The sequence below is a fragment of the Pezoporus wallicus genome, unplaced genomic scaffold (genome assembly GCF_028554395.1).
Source record: "Pezoporus wallicus isolate ANWC-B61680 ecotype Strahan unplaced genomic scaffold, APGP_CSIRO_Pwel_v1 scaffold_3294, whole genome shotgun sequence".
NCBI lineage: Eukaryota > Metazoa > Chordata > Aves > Psittaciformes > Psittacidae > Pezoporus > Pezoporus wallicus.
The window spans coordinates 11,007,980-11,020,791 of record NW_026635478.1 but is presented as its reverse complement, the minus strand read 5'-3'; the positions used below and the strand labels follow the sequence as shown (position 1 = coordinate 11,020,791).

General features: G+C 38.5%; 1 protein-coding gene across 3 annotated transcripts in view; it reads right to left on the bottom strand.

Annotated features, from left to right (window-relative positions):
- The window catches only part of ITPR2 (inositol 1,4,5-trisphosphate receptor type 2), a 252,076-nt gene that overhangs the window by 74,709 nt on the left and 164,555 nt on the right, over positions 1 to 12,812 (bottom strand). For all 3 annotated transcript variants that reach the window (XM_057427842.1, XM_057427851.1, XM_057427858.1), the window contains 2 exons: positions 1,537 to 1,645; positions 296 to 483 (listed from right to left, as the gene is read on the bottom strand). In XM_057427842.1, the coding sequence (XP_057283825.1) occupies positions 296 to 483; positions 1,537 to 1,645 (297 nt within the window). The remainder of the gene's footprint in view (positions 1 to 295; positions 484 to 1,536; positions 1,646 to 12,812) is intronic.

Here is a 12,812-nt window from a genome sequence, read left to right as displayed (position 1 = left end):
ATTTTATTGCTATTACAAACTTGAAGGTATTATAATTTTTAATTTACAGAGATACAAAATAACTAAAAACAATGTTTATATGGAAATGACCAGATTAAAAGAAGCACTGTGTTAGACAGAAAGGGACAGTTTAAAAATTGGTTTGATATTGCATAATAACAGGGCATATTTACATTTGTATTATAGCCATGCATATTGCAGTGATAAACTTTTCACAGAATTCACAAAGATCCTTTTGTCTCCAGACTACACACATTTAAAAATCAATATGTGAATAAGTAAATGAAATAAGCACCTGTGTTTGTGTATTTCCACCTTCAAGCAATGCAATACCAAGCAAAATGCCTTCTGAGAAAATTCTGTCATTTCTGGTGTTTACTATAACATCGATGACTAGTTCTGATGCACCCTCTTTATCCAGAAGGCACTGAATATCAAACATTGTTACCCCAGACTTATCTGAGTCTTGTCCTGAAAATCCACCTGCAAGTAAGACAAAAACATACCATTTATGTTTGTTTCACAAATGCATATGAAAATGAATCTATTAGCAATAATCATTTGCTTTATGCACACAGTAGCAATGTAATAAATTAAATTTTGAAATTCTGTTTCAGGCAAAATTCTGTTTCAGGCAAGATTCCCTTTGAAACAAATGCGATTTTTGTGTGAAATTGCAATGTTAGGCTCTAAGAATAAGAAATAAAACCTAGAACCATTGTTCTGTCATGATATTCAGACATAAAGAACTTGGAAATTACACTGATTTGTTCACTGAACCCCTTTTTTAATTCCACTGCTGCATACACTAAACTGTGATCCATGCTCTGAGACCACTCTTAAACCTTCGGCCTCATTTCCTATGACATACATTATTTTGGATTTCCTTAGAAACCATCCTACAGTAACGTTCCACTCTGTAACAGAATCATACCAAAAAAATTAAGTTATAGGGACCTACAGAGACCATCTAAAACTTTCTGGTCACAGTAATTAGTGCAGGTTTACTAGTCTTGTCCAGTAAAGCTGTAACAAGGACCAACACATTCTGCAGTCTCTTGTGGAAATCTGGTCCATTGCCTAATCAGTACCTTTGTGAGAAGCTTCTCCTTGTATCTTTTTTTTCTTTTTTCATGTCTTAATAAGGGATCGAGAATTAAAAAAAAACGAACTATTTTGTTTCCAGAAACAGCCACATCTTTGTTCATATGTTTCGTGCTCTGCTGAATATCTGGATGTAAATTTACTGGCAAATTAAAATAGTGCTATGAAATGGACCTGAATTGAATGATTGATTGGGGGGCATGGGGAAAGTCCCTACTTCAGTACTGCCAAATGCACACCAGCCACCTCAGACAAGTGCATGAAACTTTGGAAAAGTCTGATACTACCTCTCTTCTAACTGCTTGTAAGCAGTTCCTTCTGTAGAACTGTTTGATTTATTTACCAACTGAATCCCTGGAGCACTTCCAGTATGCCTATTGGAAAAACGATGCTGCTAATTTTGTTCTCTTCAAATGATCTGTGTTGATTTACCTCCCACTTGTGCAGTTTTGCTGTAGCTGGCAGACAGAGGCCCATTCATACCACTTCCATGTTCTCCTTTAAAGTAGCGATATAAGAGTATTTTCCGTAAAGTGTTGCCCTTTAAGAGATGGATAAAACCAGAAGAAATAAAAGTTGCAGCCAATTTCCTTTGTTTGAGAAGCAAACTGTTTAACACAGATACATAATTTATTAGGTCTTTCTGTTATAATTGGTAAGCATTCAAATAGTAAAGTTGTCAAGAAAACAAACATTAATGGTCTTACCTAACAAATCTCATGGGAAGAGTTCTAAAATATTGTTGTATAAACTTTCTTTGAAGTTTATTTTAAAGTTATTGATTATATATAAAATACCTCCACCTTAATAATTCTTACTGGCTAGCTGTAAGAAGTGTATACTGAATATATTGAAACAAGTTCTACAAAAAGCCAATGCTCTACAATATATCTGCGCCCTGCCATGGCAGTACTTTCTTCCTATTTTCTACAGCTGAGTAGTATCACTCCCTTTTCTCTGATCTCAGATAATCCAGCTGATCATCTGAAGGAAACCACATCACATGAAATACTAAAACAGAGATATGACATTTGATAGAATAGCTTAAAAAGCATTCTATCTCCTTGTTCCTTTACCTACAAAACCTCAACCAGTCAAAATTTGCATGCAGCTCTCTGAAAATCTTCCTTTTCATTTTGCTTATACTCTGCAACACAAGACATTGAATTAAGAGTTAGGACCAATTACTTGGCCATTTTATTTTGCCTTCAGTCTCCTGGGAACACCTGCAGTAAACAGCTTTACAGAGGCAGGTGACACAACAACTGTAGGTGTATGTGTAACCTAAGATTTTATGACAAGTACAGCAAAAGAGTACCACAGAGGGGGAAAAATCATTCATTTCAACAGGTTGGCATTAAAATGGGACTACTTTTCCTTACTTTTATTCACCTACTGGCTTTAATGAAAAACGGTTCTTGAAAATATGTGCACCAGAAGCATTCTCAGTACTTACCGACTCACCAGAGCCTGCACATTAGTGCAGTATGCAACTTTGCAAACAAAACATCTCTGCAACCACCACAGAAAGCAAGCAGTAAGGAAGCACGTCCCAGACACACCTCAGGAAGCACTACTTGCACTCCCACTTCTCTGTTTACTTAGCAATATTTCCAAGAGCAACCACATGCCCCAGTGGAGCTTCATTGCTTTATGGACCTCAGAAACAATGGGCTTGTCCACCTCAAACAAACGCCAGAATGCAGTATGTATAGCTTGACAACACAAAACTGCCATTTTTTCCTAGTTCTCACTTTCTGATGTTTCAATTTAGTAACAGCCTATACAGAGTTCCTTCAAACAGCCAAGAAAAGTACAAGGCCTATTGCAAAATATCAAAGCTATAAATACAATGCAAGAAATACAAAAAGCGCTACCTACACATCTGCAGCGCCAGAGAATTTACTAAATGGATTTTCCAGGTGAGCTTGAGCCAGAGCGCTCTGCACTACAGAGGAAGACACAGATTGCTCCCCAGCCTAGTTTATGATGGATTTAAACCTGCATGCATGGACAAGGTATGCTAACCACCCTCACAGGAGATTTCAAGATGGCTAAGAACACCAGTTCCTCCTGTTCAATATCCTGTCTAGGTGGGACCAAACTCCAGAGCCATAGAGGAAAGTGAACCTCATTTTCCTCATCACCTGAAGAAGACAAACTCACTATTGAAAAGGTTCCCGCCAGACTTGACAAGCACGAACTGAGAACCAGGATAAAGTCTTTTTTCAAACTTGCTCAGGCATATACATCGCAGTCATAAACTGTATCACACAAATAGAATCATAGCACAGAAACACTTCCTAACATCAGCCTAGGACCTGATGCAGAATGGGCACTGCACTGAGGCAAGATCTTTTAATCGGAAAGGCTGGCATTTGCCAGACCACTTGATTAACCCCTCAGTTTGAGGGAATATCCTCTACCAGCAATCTACGCAGTCTGTTGATGACTAACGGAGTGCCATGGTAAATTATATAAACAGTCACAGTGCAGTCATGAGAAGAAACACCACAAGCCATCTATCTATAGTTAAGAATAACAACCATGGTCACAAGCTTTATTATTCAATCAAAACAGTCTTTATTTTATCAGGAAGAATGTTTAAGACCATGAAATAGCATTTGACCAATAAACTGAATGATTTAGCACTTGAGTCTTACTGCCTGAAAGCAAGCAACTGTTAGCAATTCTCAGATCTTCTTCATGCCTTTTTACCTTCAAAGACAACAACAGGAGCAGCCAAACAAAAGGTTATGGAAAGGGGAATTCTGCTCCACTCATATCCAAACTAAGGCAAGGACTTCACTTTTTGCCCTGAAGGAGCAAGTCTTAATTATTAGGATTCCTCCTCTCTCCCACTTCTTCTCTCAACCTCCCATGAATCCAGACAACACGTAGCGTTTTCAGAAGCCAGAGTTAAAAGTTGAGAACATCCATGTCGGAAAAGCAGAAACGTGCTGGAAACTCCGCTTTGCCCGACAGCCATGCCAAAAACATAGCCTCAGACTCAGCCCACATAGTTGCAGGCTCGGGATCTTTATCCCCTCTGTGATGACCTTGGGCAGCCAGATGACTTCCCCAAAATTTGTGAAATCAGCTGCCACTACAAAGAGCAGAAGAGCCCATCTGTACGAACTGGAGCTGAGAAATGTGCAAATGCTCATGCAATGTATCAGAGACACCTGGCAGCTCTAGCATGTAACTGTGTGAGGCACCATGTTACAAAATGCTGGAAAGACCCTGCTTCTAGAAAAAGTGCCGATCCTACTGGCACAGATGTCTGGATATGCTTTTATGGGAATGCCAAAAAATATAGTCAGGAACAGCCCCACCATGCGGACACGACAAACTGCTGCCAGCGTGAGACAGCTATGCCATTGATGTCCCTGTAAACAGTTTCCTAACTTAGTACAGCCACAAAATTAATATTGGCCAAAAGCAAATGATCACAGCAGTAGCATGAATAAGCAGTTCACAGCAACCGACACTTGTGTTACTAAAGCAGAGACCAAAAATAAAAGCAACTAGGCAGCACAGCGCTATCTTCCCTGACCAGGCTCCTACACGTGCAACAAGTCCCGACCTTCCAAGCTGAATCTCTCCCTTGCTGTCTACAATACACTTTTTTTTTTACCTCTTGTTAGGGTATGGAAGTAGCATGTAAACATCACTCAGCTGACTGCAATCCTTCTATAATGGCTAGAACATTGTATAGCTTTGAAAAAAAAACACAATGAAACATAACAGTCTTATTGTTACCCAAGAATACCACTGTATTGTCTCTAACAAAGCTAGGATAAAGACTGGGGACACAAGAAAGGAACAACTGGTTACTGTTGTTGCAGTTTTAAATAGCTGGGGATTGACAGACAAAAGTTTCCAATAGGGAAAAATTATTCCAATAGGAACATGTAGACACAAACAAATTACGTTTTCTCAGTCCGTATTTCATTATACTAGTTGGTCTTTAAATTTGATTTAAATGCCTTAATACAATGGTTTATTTACTTTCCTTCTCCAAGCCTGCAAAAGGCTCATTCCACATAAAGATGGGGTGTTCTGCATGCGGAAGCAGCAGCAGAGAAAGAGGTATGTAAGGCTTATCGTGGATACCTGCATCAACAACAGCTTGCTGTATAACACTGCCAAAAAATTATCTGTCCTGTACTTGAACACTTCTTAAGGAATTTGAATAGTATTTCCGATGTTTAGAAGGCTGAATTATATGTTCTGGTGATCTCTTCTGGTTTTCACTCTACATCAAAATAATGTAGTGGAAATGCTCAGATTATCAATGATAACACAGAAAAGGCAGCCATGTCCAATAAATATTTCTGTGATATAGTGGACAATGTGAGTATATTTCAGCATTAATCCTCAAAATTAGGCATCTTACATCTTCAGATCTGAATAACTTGAAGCCAAGTATGAAAAGGAGCTGCCTTGGATCCTACTAATTCAGGTTTTCAGAAAGTCTGTAACAGGCAGAAAATCCCAGAGAACTGAAGAAATTTAACATGCAACAATGCTCTTGAAAAAGTATACAGGAGTACTTTTCATACTTTTTACTGGTATCAAACCCACTGCAGTCAGTTTGATACGAATTCAGAGAAAAAAAAAAACCAAAGAAACTGGCTGATTTTGAGTTCCATCAACAAAAATAAAAGGAAGCTACTATAAACTGACAGCAGTTATAGTCCTGACATCATGTTGTAATAATTGCCTCATTATGGGCTTAAGAAAGACAGACCTTCTCAAACTTCTGAAGACCATGTTCTGGGTTTGCTAGTAATGAAAATATCACTCTGGTAAAGTTTGATAAACTGGTGGTGTTACACAATACCATAAGGCAAAATTTTGTATTAAGTAACCACACAAGGATAGTTATCAAATGGCTTAACAGCTAAAGTAAATGACAGAATTCAACGTGCAATTTAAAGCAAGAAAGCATAAATGAGTGTATGGGCTTCTAATGCGTAACCTCATGGAGTATTTATTGTCTGCCTGATTTTTTTTTCCTTTTACATGAAAAAGAATACAGAAATTAATAGCATTCTGAAAGAACACACAAAAAAAGGGGATAAGATCAAGTCAATAACAGTTTAGGCCCTATTTATTAAACTAACCAGACGCAAACAATACGAGCTTCACTTTACATGCAGTGTAGCTATAGATGTAATAACAACAAAATGCAGAACACCAGAAAATGGAGGACTCAGTTCATGGAGGCCACGTCTCTGGGGAAGACTAGAAGGTCTTCGGAGAAAAATCAGTGGAACAACAATTCCCCAAATCACACATTCTGGAAAGGGTAACAAGAGCTATTACGTAGGATTCCTGAGCCTATATTACTTCTCCACATGCAGAGGCAAGTTACTGTAGGAATACTATATCACAGGTTGGTGTCCACAATCCAAGAATGCTGACAGATTGGATTAGGTTTGGAGAAGCTCCACAAGAATGATTAGAGAATAAAACATGCCTTCTCATCAGAAATTCAAGGTTTTCGATCTACTAAGCTTATCAGTCTAAACATGAACTACATGAACTCTTTCTGACTATCTACGTGAGAAATCTGATAATGGATGACTTCAGTCTACAAGATAAAGGTGTAAGACACACTGGTGAGAATCTGAAGAAAACTCAGCTAGAAAAGAGGCAGAGGCAGAGGCAGCTGGGCTATTCAGTTTGTGGGTTATGAATTTTATTTTTATGTAAGAGTAATGGCATTTAGCTATTGGAACAGCTTAAGAAGAGGTGTGATAGTCTCTATTGCTGGCAGTTACTAAATCACGACTAGGTGGCTTCTCAGACAGAAACTATTTGAAGATCTTGTGGTCTACATTAGGAGAACAAGCTGGGTGACAAAAATACATCATCTCACATAATCTATGAAGACATCATGCCACCTTTTCCTGTGCTAAATACAGACGAGGTTAAAAGCCTGGCTTTCTATGAAGGCTGTTTAAAAACCACCTACATCTACATGTTTCTTCTCATAAATTATAAATTAAATTTCTATCCTTGATCTGAGTGCTTCAGGATGATTTTTTTTGTTGTTGTTGCTTTTCACCCATTTTCAAAATATTTTTGTTCCCTTATTTCCCTTGGAGAGAAAACATGGCAGGAGAAGAAGTTTTGTGCAAGTGGTTTCTTTGAAGTTTCCATGCATGGAAGTCTTATAACCTTTTAAATTATGATTCACGCTGCTCTTGAAATGTAAGATGGCACAGGCATCTTCTCATTCTAAAGCAATTCTTGATACAAGGAAGAAATTATTTACTGTGTGGGTGCTGAGGCACTGGAACAGGCTGCCCAAGGAAGCTGTGAGTGCTCCATTCCTGGAAGTGATCAAGGCCAGGCTGGGTGCGGCTCCGAGCAACCTGGTCTAGCGGAAGGTGTCCCTGCCCATGGCAGGGGGTTGGAACTAGATAATCGTGAGATCCTTCCCAACCCTAACCATTCTATGACTCATCTCCAAAACGATCAACTGAGGCACACAGCTACCAAGTGCATGGTGTTGCATGAGCACAAGCTTGGAAGAGAGCTCCAGAGTCTTGACTCCCACTGTGTCCACAAAGTGGAATATTTCTGTCTTCTTGATGTCAGCAACTTCCAGAGGGCTTGTGAGTTGGGAGAGGTTGGTTGTTCAGGGCATCGTTTTGTTTGGTTGGTTTTATAGAGGGTGAGCACTTCCCTGGTTCTGGTCTTTTTGCAACAAGATGTTTTCATAGCCAACTGATACTTGAATATGATATATTTTCACACTCAAAAAATAAAAATGACACTCGGCAGCAGAGCTGAGAGAATAAACACTGGGGCACTTATTCAGGGAAAAATCACTTTTAAATATGATGCTGGGTCCAGCTGGTGTCCAGCTCCGCTTCCTCTAAAATCAAAGGGACATTTGCCAGCAACTTAAGTAGGAGGAGCAGCAGACACATACTTTGCTGGGCAGAAGTTTTTATAAAACGTTAAAAAGAAAAAACCCAAAATATGCACCAGACTTCATGACACAGTTCTCCTAGGAGAGAAGAACTGGCCACCCACACCTCTCAGCTGTCTCTCATTAGGCAGAGACACCCCACATTTTAAATGTGCCATTGTTCAATCCTACACAAATCTGGTTTTAATCCTACTTGTCTTAATACAAATTGCCTACATCACAAATGCTTACTGATAAACCTGAGGTTCTAAGCAATGCAGAGATTCATTAACACATTCAGATAAAATAAAGAACTAGAAGTATGATTCTTCTCTAAAACCAAACAGCAGTGGTTCTAAAAAGTAATTCATTTTTTAGCAGCCCTTTAACTCTTCTTTCCTCTGCAGTTCCAGGTTCCATAGAAAGCTGGAAGTTTAAGTGTCAAATATTGCAAAACAAATGCTATTGCCAGTCTATTTTGAATATGAATAGTGAAAAGAATACTGGACACACTGCAAGAAAACCAGGTTTTGCCTGGTAACTGTCCAATTCTGCACCCTGGAAAAAAAAAAAAACCTCAGGAAAAGTGTCATATTAAAAGAAAGATTTCTTTTTTCCTTTGGCAGTATCTCTAAAAAGTGTCTCCACAATGAATACAGCAGGAGAGGAAAGCTGTTTCGATTAGGGAAAACTTCAGCATTGAGGCATTCAGGCTTACACCGGGAAGAAAGCATTTTAAAAATACAGTTTGATTTTGCATATTATAAAATTGTACTATTAGCCCAGAGAATATTACTAGGTGTCAAGTGTCCTCTTCCTCCCCACCCCTCCAGTATAAGATCTCTACAGACATACATATATATATAGATATACACATTCGTACATACAGAGTAGGTCTTTGTGTGGGAAAATATTATTGTTAATACTGTCACTTGTCTCATTGCTTGTTCGGTCACACAGTTTCCATCTGTATTCATAAATTGTGCACTTACAAAACAGATCATGTTTTGTTGTAATTTTTCCTTTGCAGCTTTCTCTAGTACAAGACACAGCACTGAGACACACAATAACCCAAGTTCTCCACCACTGAAAGAAAACAATGTAAGATTTGATCCCGATTATTCAGAAGCCTTTATGACTGAACCATCAATATCATATTGAAGAAAAAGACCAGATCTGAAAAGAATAATTTTCAAAGACTAAAACTATCTAACTCTTATGCTGCAGGGGGTAAACTTTCAAAGTGATGCACAGAGAGTTATGCACACAAATCCTATTATTTGTTAACAGGATTTCTGTGTGGAACTCCCCATGGTCTGCAAGAAAAATTTACCCCTAAAGTGTCCTACTGTGAATATTTACCAAAACAGACACTTAATTTCCAGATGCATACTTATGAGCTCTACTGTGCTTTGACATTTTAAGAGCAATTTGAAATAGGTAGCTAGGGAAAAATATCAGAAGTGGCCAAATAGTATTTTCATTACATTATTCTATTTCACCATGTTCCTATTATGTTGAACTCCAAAGCCAAGGCATTACAGATGCCTGATTTACTAGATAAGGGATGCACTGCAGACATAACTGCATGTCCTTTTTTAAATTAGGTATGCCAGGATCTTCACTTGTTGGCTCAGGATTTTCAGAGCAGCTCAGGAGGCACTTTTGTATTTCCATTTTCACCTGCTCATTTTTACCCACCGTGAGCTTCACCGATTTCTCGATTTTATCCTTGCCTACTAGTAAAGATTGATACAAAACTTCAGATAGTCAGAATTTTGTCTAATGCATTCCAGATATTCCTGACACCATTTACCTTTGAAGGAACCTATGCATTTTCTAAACCAGGTTATCAGGATTATTTTGCAATCCAGGTTACCAGGCCTTTGGAAATTTTTCAATGGATTTCACGAGTTCTAGGTTGTATCAATACCAAAGGAGCACTTCACGGTTTGGGGCTTTACTGTGGGAAGTGTGACCTGTGCCACTTTCTCCAATACATACAAATATTCCCAGTTAATTTTAATTACTCAGCTAGAATTGCTCCATATGTCTGTATTATTAAAAAAAAAAAAACAAAAAAAACAACAATATAGTGATAGCAAAAGAAACTCTCAGCATCTGCTACCTTGCAAAATAATTTTGGGGATGTGTCTTGTCTCAAAACAATACCAAGAACTCATCAAACCAACCATTTTTCCTCTAATGCCACTCATTCCTGCCTAAACACCAGTATATTCGGTGCATGTAACTGCCAGATTCTGTCCTCTCATGATTTACAGATGTGCTTTTAGCAATGATCAGCAACCCTATTTACACTGCCCCAAGACCTAGCCTGACAAAAATGACCAAACACACAGCTGATGCTTCTGAGAAAAGCCCCTTGCATTCTTACATGAAAACAGATACCGAATTATTGCTCATTTATTGGACTTCAGGCACTGAGGAGAAAACCAAGTGTGTGCGCATGTGTGTGTGTCCACCTCCAAGTATACTTGCATTTTTAGATGTCTAAAGACTCTACAAAATCAGCCCTTAAATGGCTTAAAATGAAAGACCTGAATTTACTTTTAATTCTTGAAAGGCCAACATGCAACTTTGCATTCTTACAGTCTAACACAGACTGTGGCTACTGCAAAGGAAAACAGCTGGTCAAAACATATTTAAGCAGATCCTTTCTATGTAGCAAAACAGAAATGGATAAAGGAAGCCAACCCTGTGGCAGATCAGGACAGCAGCATAAACTACCAGTGTTACTCACTGGTATATGGAAACAAGAGTCTTTGCATCTACCTTGCTGGAAAATGAGCACACATCAGCTCAAAAGAATAGTCTGGATGGGATCAAGGTACAGCATGGAATGTTCTAAATGCTAACTGCAGTGACAGGCAGGCTCTCCCCTTGCTCTATGCTGCACAGCATGACAAAGAAAACAAAGCATCTTCCTCCATTTCTAAGCAGATGAGAATAATTCCCACCTACTACTGCACTGACTGCACTATATCTATGAAATTAGGAGGAATTTCTAAGTAACAGAAAAGTAGAGCCAAGTTAGACAACACCACAAATCCAACACTTTATTAGCCATTCATTTTGACAGGGATACCTTGAAAATATGTACAATTCCTTGCTTTTTAAAAGAAGCAGTAGTTCAAATAATTTTCAGTTAAACATAATTGGGAATTTTCCATCAATACCAACTTCCCAATTGTATTATCCTTTTCAGGATAGCTGGCACTCTAAGTTCAGCACCTACAGTGACGTGCTTCTATGAAAATTCCAGTTCACATCAAAAATAAAAATCCAAAGTAAAACCCACACACCCCCTTAACATAATTTCTAATGCTCCTGGTCTTGGAAATGTGAAATCTGTGTGGCCAGAGCCAGAAGACCAGAAAAAAAAACAAGAAAAAAAACCCTAAAATACGTTGTTGAGGTTTTGATCATTAAGAAAGCAAGCCAAGTTTCATCATTTTTACAAGCCTGACTCATGACTTTGATTGCCAGAGGTGGTAAATACCAAGTAAAGACGCAGCAACCTCCTCTAGCAGATTTGTTGATACTGTGTGCTAAGAGCAGCTCAGATCCTTGCTACTGACTCTCAGCAAGGACATAGCTGCTGACACATGGCCATCAACGCAAACCACCACATCTCGTCTTCCTCAAACAGCAAATAAGCACATCCACTGCCAGAAATGGAACCCAAGTAACTAAGAATTAATAGTGATGCAGGATTATGAGGTAAGGCTGCGCTAAAAGGAAGGGACCCCTTGGTTAAGCATGAGAGATGGGTAACCTTACAACTCAAAGTTACTTCAGATCTGAGCTCCACTTCTGCTCCAGCACGTTGAGTTCAGCTGTAGGAAAACTAAGCACTGAATTCCTCTGGAGGATGGAGAAAAGTTGCCTGGCAGATTTATTCCCCAGGAATAAGGAACCAGGTCTTGGTTCAGACCGCAGGTTAGACCAACTAATGTCATTAATAAGTGAGCAGGCTAATCACCTATCTAGGGTCATTCAGGGTATATCCTGGCTTTTACCTACTGATTCACAAAACTGCAGTGACTTGGTGTTGGGAGCTGGTCTTTCCTGGCATATCTGAAGTTTTAATAATAGAACATCTCTACCAAATGACAGACATTCTGATTTTTCAATGCATTTTCTGATTTTCAAGGTATCTTTTACTAGAAAAAAGACTCCCTGTTTTCAAAGCAGTTCTCAATCTCTCCTTTTAAATTAGAGGCAAATATCAGTTTTCTACTCTTGAAGTCTAAGATTTCATCAGTTCAAACAAATAAACCTAATAACAACCTCTGAAGAGTGCCACGGAAATTATTCTGACTGTGTAAGTCTGCATCAGAAGTTTCATAAACCGTTTCTATTAGACAATGCTGCCAAATGAAACTGAAACATTCTTAAGAGAGTAACATTTTGTTTTTAATAACTTTCAGAGGTATATTAGCTGTCATGCCAAAGCTCAATAGCTCCTTAGCTGTAGTCTTATTTTAGGAGGAATAGCAATTTCTAAATGCTAACTTTCACAAAATCAGGAAGAAGTTCTCTTCTAGGTTGAACAGGAAAAAAATTAAAAAAGAACAAAACAAACTGAAGCCACTCTAGAACTGGTTGGAAAAAAATGACCAAAATTTGCCTGAAATTAAATTAGCTATTCAAAAGTAGAGACAAGGGGGAGACGAAGACACATTTTCATGAGGCTGTCTCAGCTTTTCAAATTCCCACTGCTAAAAGACAGATTCATGTTTATATAAAAAACAATATG